This window comes from Neopelma chrysocephalum, unplaced genomic scaffold (genome assembly GCF_003984885.1).
Source record: "Neopelma chrysocephalum unplaced genomic scaffold, ASM398488v2 Primary Assembly neopelma1_147, whole genome shotgun sequence".
In the NCBI taxonomy this organism is placed as follows: domain Eukaryota; kingdom Metazoa; phylum Chordata; class Aves; order Passeriformes; family Pipridae; genus Neopelma; species Neopelma chrysocephalum.
The window spans coordinates 12,990,121-13,008,893 of record NW_020897809.1 but is presented as its reverse complement, the minus strand read 5'-3'; the positions used below and the strand labels follow the sequence as shown (position 1 = coordinate 13,008,893).

The 18,773-nt window shown below is 39.3% G+C and overlaps 1 protein-coding gene across 1 annotated transcript; it reads left to right on the top strand.

The window, feature by feature from the left end:
• Positions 1 to 251: 251 nt before the first annotated feature.
• Positions 252 to 18,711, top strand: TMF1 (TATA element modulatory factor 1). The gene is made up of 17 exons (XM_027700377.1): positions 252 to 573; positions 2,997 to 4,234; positions 5,733 to 5,836; positions 6,708 to 6,834; positions 7,748 to 7,853; positions 8,491 to 8,633; positions 9,336 to 9,502; positions 9,651 to 9,807; positions 10,285 to 10,377; positions 10,996 to 11,152; positions 11,845 to 12,037; positions 12,287 to 12,356; positions 12,440 to 12,532; positions 13,571 to 13,681; positions 14,120 to 14,266; positions 14,648 to 14,773; positions 15,604 to 18,711. The coding sequence occupies exons 1-17, from the start codon at positions 432 to 434 to the stop codon at positions 15,745 to 15,747; spliced, it is 3,318 nt and encodes a 1,105-aa protein (XP_027556178.1). The 5' UTR covers positions 252 to 431; the 3' UTR covers positions 15,748 to 18,711.
• Positions 18,712 to 18,773: the final 62 nt, after the last annotated feature.

Here is an 18,773-nt window from a genome sequence, read left to right as displayed (position 1 = left end):
AAAACCATTCTGTGATTACGATTCTGCCACATCCCGGTGAGTGACTTTCGTTGAGCAGCCGAAGGGTGCGTTGGGAAGCAAGAACTAAGGCTGTTTTTATCGGCGGCTCTGGAGGCGCTGGCAGGAAGCCGGCAGGGCAGGAACCGAAGCCGAGCAGCCCCCCCGGCAGGGCAGGACCCAGGGCAGGACCCTCCGCCCCTTCCCGGCGCGGCTCCGGCTCCTCCTCCCGGGCCGTGCCGGGGCCGGAGCGCGGCTGCGCCCGGGCCCGAGTGCGACGTGGATCCGGCGGCGCCTGCGCGGGGCCGCCCTTCGCTTCCCTTCCCTTCCCTTCGCTCCCCTCAGCGCCGGGCCGAGCCCGCGGCCCCGCCGGGCAGCGCCGGAGGGCTCTGAGCTCTGAGCTGTGGGCGGGGGTCCCCCCGGAGCCGCCGAGGATGAGCTGGTTCAACGCCTCGCAGCTGTCCAGCTTCGCCAAGCAGGCGCTGTCGCAGGCGCAGAAGTCCATCGACCGGGTGCTGGACATCCAGGCCGAGGAGAGCCCCTGGCCCGACGCCGTCATCCCCGACTACGGTGACGGTAAGGGCGGCCGGCCGAGCCCTCTCACCTCCCTCAATGCCCCTTTCCCTGGCTCTCCCCCTCCGCTGTCTCCCGTTTAACCCCTTAACTGGGGACGTTCAACCCGCCCCCTCCGTCCCAAGCCCCTTCTGGTTTATGTAACCCACCCCCTGGTCCTCTGGTGCCCCCCTTCAGGGTGACACCCACAAAGAGCTGGGGCAGGCTCAGCTCAGTGCCCCGCTGGTGTCATCTGTGCCCTGCCTTTACTGCGCTGAGCTTCACATCCGTGTTCCTCAAGGCGTTATTTATTTTGGATGAGGGGCTAATAAGTGATAAAACCTGCTCAGTAATAAAAAAGGAGAAACCGTGCCCTCCCAGAGGCATTCATGGGTTTGCTCTTTGCGACAGCAGAATAGGAGTTGAAAGGCTGATCTGCATAAACCAACTGAAGGTTCCACTTTCCCTGGCGTCGAGTTCATAATCCTCCAATATGTGTTGAAAGGAATGTGTTGGTGGAAAAGTTGTTATGGCCCTGAGAGAGTGTCTCTCTTTTACGTGTGCTAATGTGGAACCTGAAGGAACGGTCAGTCCTAAGTTGCTGTTTGGAAATGAAAGAGCAAAAAGGAATTCTCTCATTAGAAACTTCTTTTCCGCTCCATAAATAATATCTTGCAGATAAGAATAAATGAACAAAAGGATGGGAAACTAACTAATCTGAAATCAGTGTCCTTATTACAACTATATGTAGGAGATGTGTATGTATTTGTAGGAGGAGATTATTTCCAGGTGAACCTGCATCAGGGTGAGATTTCTGAAAACTGAAAGCTGTAGGAATTGAAAGTGTTTTCCAAGCTGGTTGCTCAGCAAAGGTCAGTTTTGCATGTCTTTGTCCCTTTGTGGGCTTGGCAGTCAGTCAAGTAGTCCAGTGTCATCTTAAATCACTGGAATTATTTGTAGAAAATGGTGTCTTGCTTAATTTATTAAAATTTTAGACTTGTCCAAACATTTTTTAATTTTAATTTATGTCTGAGTATTTATAGTAGTCCTATAATTCGTAAGGAAAGCAAAGATCAGCGTGCATCTGGTTTCAGGGAAAACATACTTATTTTTAAAAGATGTCAAAATACATTCTGAGTGTTAACAGTTCACTCAGGGCTTTTTTTGCAGCAAATGAATCATGGACAAGGTAGTAAGAAAGCAGATGTTTGTGGTAATAAATCACACATGTAGTATTTTGGGCATTGAGAGCAGTAGTTATCTGAATTTGAGACTTGAGGCCAACAGCTATCAACAGTTCCTGAAAGTGGAAGACAGCTTTAAATACTATAACTTGGTGTTTTTCATAGATGCTGCTGTATAAAGTGAGCTTGTTTTTAAGTAGCCTGAAATAGTTGCGTTACCCAGATTATATTTGCAGGTACAAAATCAAATTGGGTATCATTTTTTGATTTATCTTTCTTACCTGGGATGCCACTGAAATTTGATGCTGAAATTCTCACTATCCTTGCTGTTGACAAGACCTGGAAAACCTGCAAGAAGTACAATAATAGGATGTTGTTTTAGAGCAGCTTCAGAACTAAACAATTCAGTATTTCTCCACAGGAGGAGAAAAAAACTCTCAGCTGGGCTGCTGACGATGTGTATTGTCAGCTCCATGCTGGTGCTTGGTGTGTGAGGAAAAATACGAAGCCTGTCACAAACTGAAAGGGCAAGAACCCTTCTCTTAGTGTAAATTCTGCAAATATTTAAAACTTTTCCCCTCTGTTTTTTCATGTGGTGTGTGAAGTGTTTGTGTGCTACTGGCAGATAACTTTTAAGACCTAGTAGTTGTTTTCTCTTTTGTAATCTGTATGTTCTCCTCACTACAGATTTTCAGGTTGTTTTGCCTGGCCTCCTCACACTGTAGGAAGCAGGACACCACATTTTGCTTTTGCTGATTCCCTTTGCAAAAGCTGTGCTTGCTTTTTGTGCCCAAATACCACAGCCCTGCCCTTACAGCTCTCAGAATGCCCTGTGGGCTTGTTTCCCCTTCCCTGACACTTCTCTCCATCTGCTTTCTGGAATTGTCACTCTTGGATTTACTGGTGCAGTTTGTGTATGGGTTCTTCCTGCCTTAAAGTTACTGTTTAACCAGGAGGGAACAAGTTGGTTCTGTTCAGGTACTCCTGCTTTGTAGAGGTGTCTGTGTCCAGCTTAAGTCTTAAGCTTCAGGGAGACTTGAAGTAATTTTCTTTTGCTTTGTTTAAAAATTGGTTCCAAGCTTTGTAAGGAAATAGTAACAAAAATGATGCTGTTTGTGATTGTGTATAATATTCACTTTAAGTTGTATGATATTGAATACGTTCTTTTTTGAACTGTTGCATCTAAAAAGATAAATATTGAAAAAGAATACATTTTAAATTTTTTTTGCCTATTTCTCCTTTTTTTTTTATTTCTTGTTTCAGGAACAAATTCTCTCATAAGTGGAGGATGGGATACATCTTCCTGGGGCTTGAGTTCGACTACAGAACCCCAGAATCAGCCGGTGTCACCCACAGCAATCACCAAGCCGGTGAGGAGGACGGTAGTGGATGAATCTGAAAACTTCTTCAGTGCCTTTCTCTCCCCAACGGACGTTCAGAGTATACAGAAAAACCCAGTGGTGTCCAAACCCCCAGCCAAATCACAGCGACCCAAAGAGGAGGTGAAAAGCACTTTAAAGGAGTCTCAGCACCCCAGTCAGCTGGAAGTGCCGGTGACGACAGAGGCAGAAGTGAAGGATTCCTCTGTAGCTGTCCTGGACTTGAAAAGCCTCGATATTCCCAAGGAGAAATCAGAAGAGAATTCTGGGCTGAAATCTGACACCAAGCATGAAGCAAGCACAGATGAAATTACTGACAAAAAGGCATCTGCTCTAAATTTGGAAGAACCTGAGGATGCTCCTAGTGAAAAATCCAGTGTAGGAGGGGAAGGAGCAGTGGGTGCACAGGAGGGCACTTCACAGCCTCTTGGTGCAGACACAAAAGACATGGGTTTGGAAGGAAAGGAGAGAAAGACTGAGGACAGACAAAGCAATACCCCATCACCTCCCATTAGCACTTTCTCCTCGGGCACTTCCACAACCAGTGACATTGAAGTGCTGGACCATGAAAGTGTGATAAGTGAGAGCTCCGTGAGTTCAAGACAAGAAGCTGCAGATTCCAAATCCAGCCTTCACCTCATGCAGACGTCATTCCAGCTTCTATCCACCTCTGCCTGTGCGGATTATAATCGTTTAGATGACTTCCAAAAAATGACAGAGAGCTGCGGCTCCTCCGATGCTTTTGAAAGGATTGACTCATTCAGTGTCCAGTCCTTAGACAGCAGAAGTGTGAGTGAGATAAACTCAGACGATGAGTTATCGGGCAGGGCTTCTGCCTCAGCATCTGCTGCTGTCAGTCCTGCTGTGCCAAAGACAGAAACGGTCGATGCCCTGAAAAATAAACCTGAAACCTTGAGTGATGCTCCTGTGTTACACGCTGAGGAAGCTGAGATGGAAGAGAGTGGGAGGAGTGCAACCCCTGTTAATTCTGAACAGCCAGATGTTCTGGTTGCTGCCGTGCAAACTCCCGAAGAACAGGTGGTAAAGGAGGAGGCCGAGCCGCAGCAGGATGCTGTGGAGCAAGTGGTAGAAGAGGACACTGAAAAGCAAGAGTTTAGAAAGGTAACTGTGAAACATGTATTGCAAACACACCCTTTAATTTCAAGTGAAACTCCTGACATCTCCTTACATTAGCTTGTTCTATATTTCCAAAATCAGCTTCACCGTATTTGAATGAATTAATTGATGCTGAACTATCTTACCCTGTAGAAAACTGTCCTTGATGTCCTGCAGAAGAACAATACTGGTGAAATTTCTGGTCAGATAGTTTTGGGTTACACCCGACCCACCTGTTTAACATAATTGTGAAGTGTGAGTAGTGCTGGCAAACAGCACTTCAGTAGGTCAGAGCTTGATAAGTCAAATGTGTTATTTTAATTCTTTAGTGTAATTTTTTTTCTGTGAAAGGTGGAAGAGATTCCTCGGAATATTTTGATTTGAATGGCAAAACTACAAGCCTTTAGTATTTAAGCAATAATCAAGAAAATTTTTTGCAAGCGTTTTTTTTTCCACAGACAACTATCAAAATTGGATTACATTCCAGGAGTATGATGCATGTTCTCTGAGGATAGCAGTAGTTAGTGTAAATAAGTCCTTTTGACTAGATAAATTAATGTTTGTTTTGAGCAAAAATAATCTTTATTTTTATAAAGGAGGCAGAGTAGACTTTTTAAAGAAGATGAGCATAGCTATGGATAGTGAACTGATTCAATGAAATGTGCATGGCTAGTTTAGATAGATGGAATGACTAGAAGTGTGACAAAATAAAATACTCAAGTGTGTGGAGGCTAAACTGCAGTTTGAAGCAGTGTGTTTTGTCTCATTCTGCCAGTTTAGTGGGTGACTATTTTTTCCCATTTTCTGTGACCATTTTGTTTATATTTTGTGGGGAACAGTGATAATGGACCCCAGCAAATTTTGTCTTTCATTGGCCATATTGAGCTACACATACAGAATCTGTTCCATTTGTTCATATTTGTACATTTGCTTGTATGTTTGTTATTTCTCTATATTCAGCTTTCCAAAACTCTAGTATTAAGAAATTACTTCGATGATGTGATCTAAGAGCTCTTGACCCTGCTTGAAAGTTTTCTTCCCCCATCTGATGCTGTTCTGATGCTTTGTGATAATGTTTCACAGAAGAGACCTTCCCATATAAGTTATTCTGTGATTCTGTAAAGAGTGGTATGAGGAACCCTGGAAGTCTTAATGCTTAATGTAAGCTATAGATTTGTAGGCTGTCAACTCTGCTTAAAAATTCTTTTATAATTAAATATAGCTGATGATGATTTTGTTGAAGAACTTAACTGAGCTGATTTAGTAGGATTTCTTACAGCTGTAGAAAACAGTTACCTTTGTGTTTAGATATTGCTTAGTTCTAAATGAATGTGGCAGAAACATGGTAATTCTCACTGACTTTTACCTCAAATTCTTAAAAGCTTTGGCAAGTTGAGCTTTAAATGGTCTTGGGAGGGAATGGTGGGGGGGAAGGGAAAGCCTGCCCCTCTTGTGTTTTAATTGTCCCATTCATCTGATCTTTATCTGTAAAAACATTGTCCAGATGATTGATTCATTAACTGAGAAACTGGAGAAGAGGGAAATACAGTTATTAAGTGCTAGTAAAGAAAAGGCACGTCTGGAAGAAGCTTATGATAACCTAAAAGAGTAAGTATGAAAATCCACACAGTAGTGGGTGTAACTGTGACTTTGCTGTAATACAATCTCAGACAATACATAAACCAAGTAGCTTCATGTCTAGAGCAAAGGTTGCACTGCTTGGGAAAGGTGGAAATAACAATTGCATGTGCTGTGATGGGATTTTTTTAAAGATAATGTTATTTCTTGGAGCCAAAATCTCTTTTGGGAAGAGGCTGGTGAAAGATTTTTCAGTGAGCAAGCAGTAGGAATGACAAACATGTAGAGTCAGGCTTGGTTATTAATAAAGATCTTTATAATATCACTGGATTCAGCTATTAAGGGAGACTGACTTTTCTGATACAGAGGTATAAACCTGATTTACTAAGTACTTTGCTGACTAAAATGTAGGCAGTGAAAGTGCGGTAGAAGGGCTGGTTGTAGGAAAAACCTGAATTCATTATTTAATTCAGTTAAAATTAAAAGGGGAAGAAATGGAAAGTTGTATTTACCAGTTCACTGATCAAATGCCAAGTTTAAAAATTTGAAGATGATCTGTGAAGCTATTATTTCATGACTAAATTGATCTTAAACTTAAAAAACACATTAAATAATTTGCCCTAAATATGGTACAGACTATGGTTAATTAGAAAGTACTTTATTAAGGGGCAAAACATTTAAGATAAATCACCTATTTAATTGTTTTCATGGGTAAATTACAGAATTAATAAAGATCTTTGATTAGTATTTCTAATATGGATGTGGGGGTTTTTTTGACCTCTGCTTAATGTGTGTAAAATAAATAAAACACTTCTTAAAAGCATTTAAGACAACCTGTTGCAAACTGTTTGGAATGTGGCATAATGATGCAACTTTTCTGAACTGTTAATTTTAAATGTAGTGAAATGTTTAGAATGAAAGAAGAGAGCAGTAGTCTTTCATCTCTAAAAGAGGAGTTTGCTCAGCGAATTGCAGATGCTGAGAAGAAGCTCCAACTAGCCTGCAAGGAGAGAGATGCAGCTAAAAAGGTAATTTGGCTTTTTAGTGAAATTAATACTTATTATTTTAGGACACAGTTAAATTTCTTGAGGTTTAATTGCTAAAAATTAAGCTAGGGAAAAGCCTGAGGCTGGCAGGTGCTGTCTGATGCTGATAGAAACCAGCACAAGCTGGTTTTAGCCATCCAGGCTGCTTGGTATTTCCTTGGTGTTTTTAAGTTAGTCTGCTTTGGGGAAGAAAAAGGGTTTAAGCTCTGCTGTCATTCACCTTGTACCCATATCTGCATTTGCATTGGTGTGAGGGAGAATGGCCTGGGGATGTGAGGAAGTGGTGAAGAATGGGAACGGCTTCTTTAGAGGATTAACTGGTAGGAAAATTAAGGGCTGATGACAGATTGATTTGGAATGAGCAAAGAAATCTGCAGCAACAAAGTTTATGGGGTTTAAACATTCTTGACCTGATATCACAGCGTTACATTTTGTAGCTTAATGCAAAAAAGGAAACTCAAATCTGTGACTGGAATAGAAATATTTTTCACAGTTGTTTGTCACTGTTGGTGTCACTGTTGACACAGTAGTGAGTTGAAATAGAAAAATTACCCAATACCTGTGTATGAATAGGACAGGTTGTTTTTGCAACATTGCAGAAGTTTCAAGAATAGAAAATTAAATGGATGGAGGAGTTGGAACAAATTGTACAGAGGATTTATGGACTCTCAATCCTTGGAGGTTTTTAAAACTTGATGGAATAAGGCTCTGAGCAATCTGTTTTGATCAGATAATCTCCAGAGTTCCCTTCCAACCTAAATTGTTTTCCATGAAAATTTCCTCCTTTTTTGAGAGAAAGGGGTGAGAATAAAAAGGTGATCAGTATAGCACACTGCATGTTTTTTCCTAAATGTATTGTAATAAATGGTTCTAAGTATTTTATCCTACTATATAGGAAGTAAAGACTGTTAAAGAAGAATTGGCTACTAGACTTAATACCAATGAAACTGCTGAATTACTGAAAGAAAAAGAAGAGCAAATCAAAGGATTAATGGAGGAAGGTGAGAATTAATTTTTTTTTTAAATAGTAAAAATGTGGAGCATAGTTTGAAATGTACTGCTCTTGCATACGAGTCTTCTTTATGCAAAAAATGCAAAATTTGAAGCTTGTTGCATGTTTCTGAACATTTGAAGCATTCATTGAGTAGCAAAGAGCAACAGGAGGGGTCAGGCAGGTACAGTTGGCTGGAGAGGGGCTTCCTGCAGGGAGCATTAAAGGGGCTGTGAGATAAAACCAGTGTGTGCAGTACAACACACCGTGTTCCATTCAGCAGAAATCTAATTAGGGCATTGTTAAGGCATTTCTACACTGTCTCCTTTAATACTGTTTAATTTTGAAAGTAAAATATAGTTTCTAAATGAACAGACAATTTTATTTTTTTCCTGATAGGATGAGCTCATTTGCTTTACTTCCAGAGCAATTCACATCCCGTCTCACTATAGCTGAGTGTAACAAGGTCATCCCAGGATAAGGTAGATTTAAAACTTAAGAACTTTCATGAAAAAATGCAAGAATAAACATTTCCATACTTATTTGGTTATTATTTTCATGGGACTGAGGAGCAAGGCAGGTGTGAATAGAGAGAATCCATAGAATATCAGCAATATGCATTAGCTTTATATTGATTTTCTTCACAGGAGAAAAGCTTTCCAAACAGCAACTGCACAATTCCAACATTATTAAGAAATTAAGAGCTAAAGAGAAAGAGAGAGAAAATATTAACACAAAACAGAGCAAAAAGATTAAGGAATTGGAAGAGGAGTTACAGCATTTAAAACAGGTGAGATATTTGTTGATTTTTTTTTTACAGCTTTTTATATTAACTGCAGAGTTGCCTTTCAGGGGGGCTCTTGACAGACTGAATATTCTTTTCGTTTCTGGGAGACTTCCCTATTTCATAGAATCATAGAATGGTTTGGGATGGAAGGGACCTTAAAGATCATCTCATTCCAACCCCCCTGCCATGGGCAGGGACACCTTCCACTAGACCAGGTTGCTCAGAGCTTCATCCAGCCTGGCCTTGAACACTTCCAGCCACAACTTCTCTGGGCAACCTGTGCCAGGGCCTCACCATTTCACATTATTGGAACACTGAGTTGTGATTTATTTGTATATTCCCATTAAAACTGCAGTCAGGTGTCTTTCCAGCTGCTTGTTTGCACTTGCACTGCTGTTACCAGGTGAGCCGCCCAAATTCAATACACTGAATTTTGGCTGGAAAACATGCACCAGCAAAATTTGGGCTGTGATTTAATCAAGATCTTACAAGCAGCAGACTCAGCCTGAGTAAGTATGTGAAACTGGTGAAGAGCAGCCCCCTCCTCTGAGGAAGGTGGAGGAGCAAAACCTTTCTCTTTTAGCAAAGTGTCATTTTGTGTAACTTCATCTCGAATTGGTTGCCACAGTTGTTGCTCTGCTCAGACAGCATCGCCTGCCCCAGGTCCTGGGGACTGTCTCATGTTTCTTGTTTGCACTCTGACAGGTGCTTGATGGCAAGGAGGACCTCGAGAAGCAGCATCGAGACAGCATTAAACAACTGAACAGCGTTGTAGAGCGACAAGAAAAGGATCTTGCTAAACTTCAGGCAGAGGTGGAAGACCTTGAAGAAAGGAACAGGAGTGTCCAGGCAGCACTTGACAGTGCATACAAGTAAGCAATCACATCTGCAGATCCTGTGTCTCCTTCTTGTGCAATGCTTGTGAAATGTTTATATATAGAAAAGTTATTTGCAAAGTCACTCTTGGCATTGTATAAACTGTAAATGCATTGAGGTTTGTTTGTTTGTTTTTCTCCCCAGGGAAGTTGCAGATCTTCATAAAGCTAATGCTACAAAGGACAGCGAGGCTCAGGAAGCAGCCTTAAGTAGGGAAATGAAGGCAAAGGAAGAGCTTGGGTTAGCTCTGGAAAAGGCCCAGGAGGAGGCTCGGCAGCAACAAGAAGCTTTGGCAATTCAGGTGGGTCTTAAATACAGCCAGTAAACTTTTTAATTGAACAAATGACTGTGCTGAGGTGGTGTGTGCACCTGACATGAACCAGCTGCAGTATGAGGTGGAACTCATTTTTGTTTACTTGGCAAATACCCAGTGGATTTCTTTCCACTTGAATTTGTTCAGTCTTGAGCAGTAGTTGTGCTAAGCTTTAAAATACTAATTTCATTTAAACATACTTATAATTGTATAAATGAAATTACCTTGATAGGCTCTATGTTAAGGTTGTAGTACCCTTACCATGGTGCAAAATTCAAGAAATGTAGTTGGATGGAATTTTTTAGTGATAATCAGTGTGACTATTTGCACGCAAAAACAAAGCCTTTGCTTGTAAACAGACACACCCTGTCTAACAAGGTTTAAAAATGGTGTAGGACTGTGGCACTGAAGAGGTGATACTATAACTTTCAGCAAGAGCTTAGTAACAATTACTTGCTTACTTAGGTGGCAGACCTGAGGCTGGCATTGCAACGTGCAGAGCAGCAGGCAGCAAGAAAGGAAGATTATTTACGCCAGGAAATTGGTGAACTACAACAGGTACTATAACAAAGAGCTGATGCCAACTTGTATCTGCAAGGAGGGTTTCTAAAAACTGAAAGTAAAATGCTACCACGGCATTAATAGCCTGAAAGAGAGCATTTGTTTTCCTTGTTACCTGCATGACTTGTCCTGTGTAGAGGAAAAATAAAAATATTAAAGGAAATGTTTTTTTAAATCACATGGTGAAAAAAATAGTATTTTTTTATGATGCCTCTTAAATGTAATGCTCTCCTTTTAATATAAGACAAAGTACAGGTATGAAGTTTGTGGTAGTCGTCTAAAATTTGCTGACAAATGTGTTTTGAATGACTCTTTAGCTGCTTCTTAAAAATATTTTTATGGGTTTAAGGTCCAGGAGATAGATTGTTGCCAAAATGTTTCAGATGATGTCCCAGAGGGCTGGACATTTCTGAACCCTTGCTCTGTGATTTATGTAAAAATGTTAAACTTCTCTTTTGGAATATGACACCTAGGAGTTTGGACCCATAAACGTTAGCTGTAAAGCAATAATCTTAGAATGTTAAGCAGCTGCTGTGTATTTAGCTGAATTCTCTATTAATCTTTGAATCCATCATATGATTTCAAAGCTTAGTTATATTTAATTTGTGATTTCAGAGACTCCAAGAAGCAGAGAGCAGGAACCAAGAACTGAGCCAAAGTGTCACATCCGCTACACGGCCCCTGCTCCGGCAGATAGAAAATCTTCAGGCCACGCTGGGAGCACAGACCTCTGCATGGGAAAAACTGGAAAAGAACCTTTCTGACAGACTTGGTAAGATGTTTTTAGCTTTTACTGAGCTGTGAGGCTCTTGATGAAAATGTGAGATGCCTGAAGGTAAAAGTAAAGGACTTGACACTTCCCCAGTGTGTAGCTGGTGGATCAGAAAAGATGAGCACAAAATGCTTTCCTGTAAGGAAATGGTGAGGGAGGAATTATGCCAAGGTTCTTGGCCAAGTAATCCACTGTTTCTCTTTAAAACACACTGTAATATGAGATGGAGGTGTTAAGGTTTTCATGTCCTTACAGCATCTAACAGAAGGATGGGCACTGAGACACTGAAAGTATCCCAGCATGGAGCCTGGTGCTTAGATTCTAAATTGTAAAGTTTGGAATAGTTTACTTGCCTAGCTGCATAGGTGATGATACATATATTTGTTGATACAGTAGTAACCTATAGCTTTAAATGAAAAATGCTTAAAAAGCCCACAGGTGGACCCAGAGAAATTATTTTCTTTCTGGAGACAGTCTGTAGTTGTATATTGTATTCTGAAAGAGTATGAAATCTCTTTCCTGTATTGCTCTGATCCTCTGACTGTGGTGGAAAATACCTAATTTCCTTTACAAAAGAAAACAAGATATATTTTTAAAAAAACCTCAAATTCAGTTTTGATGCATAAATAAGTGGCCCCTGTTATAGATGTTTGATGAAAAAATGTTAAATTCTGTGTTTTTCCTAATATTAGGTGAGTCTCAAACTCTTCTAGCAGCAGCTGCCGAGAGAGAACGGGCTGCTACAGAAGAACTTCTTGCTAATAAAATTCAGATGTCTTCTTCTGAATCTCAGAATAGTCTTTTAAGGCAAGAAAATACACGGCTTCAGGCTCAGCTGGAAGTGGAGAGAACCAAATTGAAGAAAATGGAAAATGAAAACAGTAGGTGAGTTGCATTTTTGGTTAAACAGCATTTCGTTAAAATTGTAGTGCAATGGAGTGTTGATATGACTGTGTAAAATGTTGGCAGCTATTGATGTTGTCCAACTTGTTACAGATATTGTGTTTCATGCTAAAGATTGGAGGGTGTTACATTCATAATGTTTTATAGCCCTGAAGCTATGTTTGTTTTAAAATCTAAAGTAAACAAAGAATACTTAGTGACTTTCTCTACCTGCTTCCTTCCTCAATGTAGGTATGAGGTTGAACTAGAAGGGCTCAAAGATGAGTATGCAAAAACCTTGGAAGATGCAAAGAAGGAAAAGGTATTGCCTAGTGCATCTTTAATCTGTGTTATCGTTGAAGTCTGAGCTAGCAGGATGTTAACAGCCTGTATTTATTTGTGCAGACACTGCTGGCTACTCAGTTAGAGATGGAGAGGATGAAAGTTGAACAGGAAAGAAAGAAGGCAATTCTCGTGCAGGAAGCAGCAAAGGAGAAGGTACCAAAGCCTAACATCTCTAAGTCTTATTGATATTATCATTATTTTAGTAGATATCTATAATCTGAAACTTAAAGTAGATATCTACACCTGGCAGTATGTACAGCACATGCTGTCAGCTTGCGCACCTGGGGACTTGGCTCTCTCTTTATTGTGACTGCCTTTTATTCCCAGTGAAATAAATGTTGTGTTAGACTCACTGAAATACATTTTGACTATTTAACCTGAGAAGAGATAAAATATGGATAATGATTGTTTTAATCATCTGGGGGTTTTGAGTGCTCTTGTATTCTCTCTTTTCTGAAGTTACTTGTTTACTTAGACTACTAGCATTGCTTCCACTTAATTCCTGTTTTGTTTCACATGATTGTGTGTAATTACCACATGCTTTCCAGCTGAAGTCACAAGTCTCAGAGCAGTCCTCAGTAGTCATTAACTTTGCTACTGCTAATTAGCAGTTGGTATTCAAGCAGAACTGTTTGTATTATTGGTTTCTTACCTTCTCCAGTTCTAAAATCTAAGTTCTTTATCCTTCAGAGGCCAGCATTCTTGTAGTGCTGCCTGGAAAAGGAGGACAGTCTACTGGGAAGGTATATCAGTAAGTTATTAGTATGTGAGAAATCTCAGAATTTAATTCATACACTTTATTTGGAAAAAAAAAGTATTAACATTCATTGTAAAAAGAGACTTCCTTCTGGGTGTGAGATACTCTTCCATTTGGGCATACCAAACTGCCTCTGAATCTCCCTTGGCTACTTGAGAGGAACTCTTTTGGTGTAATTTGCAGCTCCTGTCTTCATTTCCAGATAAGTCTGACAACTTGGTCCTGGACTATAAGTGTTATAGCACAGACATTCTTCATTGTTGAACTTCCATATGTTTTAGGGATAAAGGAGATAGAAAGTTTTATCTATCACATAGTGTCCTGTAGCTAGTGGTGAAAAAAGGCAGTCTTTTTACAGAATCTGTCTTTTGCAATGTTGTGAACTTTTTTCTTTGTCTAACTGCTGATGTTGTCTGTTGTTGTTTGTGTTTAAGGATCGGAAGTCATTTACGGTTGAAACTGTTTCAAGTACTCCATCAATGTCACGCTCTAGTTCCATAAGTGGGGTGGAAATGGCAGGTCTTCAGACCTCTTTCCTCTCACAGGTAGGATTTATCACCTACATTGCCTTTTTTTTCTGACAGACTACTTATTTTGCTCCTCAAGAAGTTTTATTAATGTAGAAAATGACTCTTCAAGAGTGTATTGGCCTTAGACAAGGTAAATTCCTGTGCACAAACACCTAAAACCTGCTTACAAGATGTCTGTGGTTGTAAAACACATAGGAAAGGCAGATGAAACTACAACTTTTATTGCAGAGTAATATATGCATGTATTGGTGCTGAGTTCACATGTAAGGAGCTATCCCAAACTCTGCCTATTTACTTTAAGCTTTTGTTTTAAAAACAAACTTTAAACATCGAAATGCTTGCCTAGCACAGTATAATTGTACATCTCAAAGGATGCAATACTTAGGAGAAGGAGGATTTCAAAGTGTGCACGTTTTAATCTAATTTTAAGCTTCTCTAACCTTCTGTTTGTAGGATGATCCTCATGATCACTCGTTTGGACCAATAGCTACTAGTGGGAGCAACCTCTATGATGCCATAAGGATGGGAGCAGGTTCAAGTATAATTGAAAACCTTCAGTCCCAGCTAAAACTAAGAGAAGGAGAGATTTCACATCTACAGGTGCTGTAGCAACTCTTACATAACCAAACAGCGTTTACAAGTGTAAATACTAATGCAATTGATGTTATATTGTGGGTTTTTATTCAGAAGGCTTGGTCACTTTTATGGCAGTTCTGTGAACCAGAGTAGCTGCTGGAGGTATGTGTAGGGATGAAGACCTTTGTTTGGGCAAGGACCTATCCAGAAAACTTGTCAGATAAACAAAAAAGAGAAAAACCCCAAAGCACTGATCAGATTCGAGAAGAAAGTGAGAGTGCTTCCAAGGTGTGCTGTCTCAGAGTCTGACACAAGAAAAAGCCTTAATTACTGCATCAAAATATTTTGTTTTATAAATACAGTAAATTCTTTCCTTCTCCTTACTGTTGTATGTGTTTACCTCAGCTGGAAATTGGAAACCTTGAGAAAACTCGATCAATAATGGCAGAAGAACTGGTTAAATTAACAAATCAAAATGATGAACTGGAAGAAAAAGTGAAGGAAATACCAAAATTACGCACGCAGTTAAAGGTAAATGTATTTCTCTTGTAAATCCATGTCAAATTTATGTAACTGGAGATTTTATTAGAATTGCCCCTATCAGTTTAGGATATCTTCAAGTCTGTCCCTAATCATAAACGACTGAGGATTTGGGATTTTTATAGAGTAAAATCTGAAAATGCCCACTCTGTAGCTGGGTAGTGACCTCAAAACACAGTTGTTGGAAATGTGTGCTGTGCAGAAGATTGTGTGCTAAATCAGGGAGGGAACATTCTTGTTTCTGTCATTTAAGACACTTGGCTGGAACTGGACTTTTTACTAGAGGGAGTGTTTTGGTAAATGGCATGGATTTGAGAGGTTGATGCAGAAGCTGAATGAGTGTCCAGTAGAAATACAGGAAAGTGGACAAATATTTTAATCCTCATGTTTAAGAATTTAAATTGAAATATTTGAAATAGTTTTGCAATAATTTTGGAAATTATCATTGTTCTATACATACAGAATGTTCAGTTTTCTGCTGAAATATTTCACAAACTGGTAATTCCTGTAGTAAAACAGTGTAGTTCTCTAACTGTTTTTAGTGCTTATAGCAATTGAGATTGAAGGTGCTTTAGTACAGCCTCTGAAGCCAGCCCTAATTCTTTGTAGGATCTTTGGAATATCTTCCTTTTAATATCTAGAGCATAAATCTAGCCATATTCAAACACAAAGTATTTTTGAAGAGTTTATGGTGTGCTTCATTGTAGTTCTATTTTGATAAAGCAATGCTACACTTACTTCCCTGAGTAGTGTAAAACACTCTCCCAGGAGCAACTTTTTTAATGTTGAAAACTGGTCAGATAACAAACTTGTCCTTGCAGGATTTGGATCAAAGATACAACACAATTCTCCAGATGTATGGAGAGAAGGCAGAGGAAGCTGAGGAACTCCGACTGGATCTGGAAGATGTGAAAAACATGTACAAGACTCAGATAGATGAACTTTTAAGACAAAGACAAAATTAATTCCTGCTGGAACTCTTAACATTATATGTTAACAGACTGTAAAGATAACTGTTTATGTAAATGCTGAATTTAAATGTCTTGTAAAAAAATAACTGTACCATAGAAAATGTGACTATATCATAGAGTTCATATGTTGACAGAAAAATCAATGCTTTAAGTGTCCCATTCTGTCTGCAGTTAAATTATTTGTGCAATATTTAATTTTTTTTTTCAGTCATCCCTTTATTTAAGTCTTTGCTAAATGGTGGGTCATTTTACTTGTAAACAGTAGCAGAAATGATGGTTGTTACCTCATGAGACAGCACTGGAAGGCATGAGTTGTACTAAAACAGCCCTTGATTCATAATTCCTGTAAACCTATGAAAAGCACATTAGAAGTCTTTCCTAAGTGTTCTTCATATGAGTTTTTCTAAAACCTCATCAGTTAATTTTTAATAACAAAATAGCAGTGACTTGCTGTCTGAAGCATAATTGGTGGATATTTTTATGACAGCAGAATCTTACATTTGTACTTGCAACATCTGAACATGTTAGGGTGATTATTCTTAAATCAGATTAGTCTGACTATTTTACACTAAGTCCTCTAAAGCAGAGTGCGAGACTCAGATGAGACTTTACAGCTTCATCTTGTATATTGCTCATGTTCTTATGAACAGTGTAGAGACAACAGCTCTGCTTGTAACTGTAAATGTCTAATTTTAACACCAGAAATCTGAGCTATTAAATATTTATCCTAGATTTAGTTGCTGATTTTATAACAGTAGCTAAAACAGTTCAGAGGAATGCAGAAAACTCATTCTTTTTTTAAAATAAGTTGCTGCAGCTCTCATGGTCCCTTGTATACAAGTAGCAGGGTTTAGACTTTCTGTAAAATTGTACTGTGACTTAATATACTTTTCAAGCAAGTCTCCAGTGGCTTCAAAGTATTTCTCATGCCATTCCTTAAGCAAGGTATTGGTCAAACAGCATCCATGTGACTTGGAGTTGAGCTGCATTTTTGGTAATGTCAGAGGAAACGTTTGAATTGGACCCTTGGGAATGCTGAGAATCGCGGGAAGGAGTTTTCGCCTTCCTCCCTGCATTCCAGAGGCCAAATATTTTGCTGCATTTCGGAACCTACTCGTGTGAAATATTCGGCAGTTGAAATTCCTTGCTTATCATACCAGTGCCTCTGTTGGGAAAGGGTTTTTTTTTTCCCAGATCTGTGCACGTTGTAATTTGGGAACTCTCTTCCTGCTTGGGTGTTCGGTGGCCTGAGAGAGACAAAGGATGTAAAGGATGAGAAATTGCTTCTGGAGAAAAGTCTCTCGGTAACGTGGTTTTACTGTTGGTGTTAAGGATTTATTCCTCACTGGGAGAACAGTTAAGTCACTGAAGGTACACAGGCAAGGGTATGTTCCTGTAAAATCCTAGTCCAATTTGAGATTCAGGCAGTTACTCTGAACATTTCAATAATGCCATGGAGCAAAAACACTAAAATTTGTTATAACTCCCCATTTGTCATAGAAACTTTAACTGCTTTAATATTAAATACATTTTTCTTTTCCTTTTTTTTTTTTTTAATGGGGAGGTGGGAGGGAACTATCCTCTTACTGTTTTCATTTCAGATTTGGAAACCATGGTGATTCCATTTTTTTCCTGAAAACCTCAGAATTTAATTTTCCTTCATATTGAAGCACAGTTGGTTGCTCTAAGTTTCAAAAAAGCCCCAAACCAACCAACCCCAAACAAAAACTATTCCTTATAAAAGCACTTTCTGGAGCTTTACTGATTTATTGTGTATTAGAATTATGATGTGCAAAGGTTAGTTCAGCCTTCTCTTAAGAAAACAACTCTTATGATGGTCAAAGATCAGAAATTCTGTTCAGCTTTTATCTACTACAGGAAATCAATAAATTGCTTGTTTTCAGCATTTTTTTACAATCTTGGTAGACAAATGCAGTACTCTAAAAACAAAAAAAATCATCCTTTGAACTTTTATTGGGATCTGTTGCTGCCAGTGCTTTTGAAGGTAACATTTCCTGTGTAATTTGTGAGTAGATGCTCCTGAAGGGCTGACAAAGGCAATTCTGAGAATATCTCGGGCTATCTTGGGTTTTCAGGAAGAGCTTTGTAAATGGGAAATTTTAATATGCAGTCAGCATTAACTGTTTTCAATGTAAAAACATTTGACAGGTATTAGATTTTTAAATTTTACAAAAGTAGATGTAAATATTTTTATTGACTATTTTTGGATTCTTTATTCCCATTTAGTGCAACCTTTACTATCACCTGAGAATCAGATGGCCTTCTGTGTCTTAATCATCAAAGCCTTAGAAAACAAGGTGGCTGTTGGAAGGTAACATAGACTTTAAAGTATTCTGGTTTGGTCATCTTTGGCATAATTCTTGTATGCTTGTTTTGAAGAAACATTAATGTCTGCTTGGACACATTTTGTTCATTGCTCTTATTGAGTTTGCCTAGAAGAGTAACACGCAAAATTAAAGGTCTTAGGTCAGAATTCTAATATCCATCTGTTCAAATTTATTATTTTAGGACATTCCTTCTGAATGCAACTAATTTAGATCTCATTTTTCAGTGCATATGCAAGTATGAAGAAATGCTATTTAAAGGTTTACTCAAAGTACAGTGTTCAGAGGGGGCTGAATTCCCAGCCTAGGTAATGGAAAGGCCTCTGTGGATGTGGGTGGGTGTGGATGAGGAATAGACTCCTTGGTACTCGCTTCCTTTATGAACACATGTTCAAAATCCCATGAGAGAAGGGTTAGTTCTACTTATTTTTCTTTCCTGCTACAAGTTTGTTTTAATTTACGTGCTTATGTTTTACTAAGGGCTATAATGATCCTGAGTATGAGGCAATATGGTTATTGCACGGTAAAATTAAACCCCTTGGTTTCTAGTTGTAAAATGTGTATAAATGTGTAAAAAGCACGGGTCAGGGTAAAATAAAATTTTGTGCTAAGAGTGTGCTCTGGTTCTCTTTGAGAAAAGACTTAAAACAGTTCCGTGGTGGGTGGGTATGAACC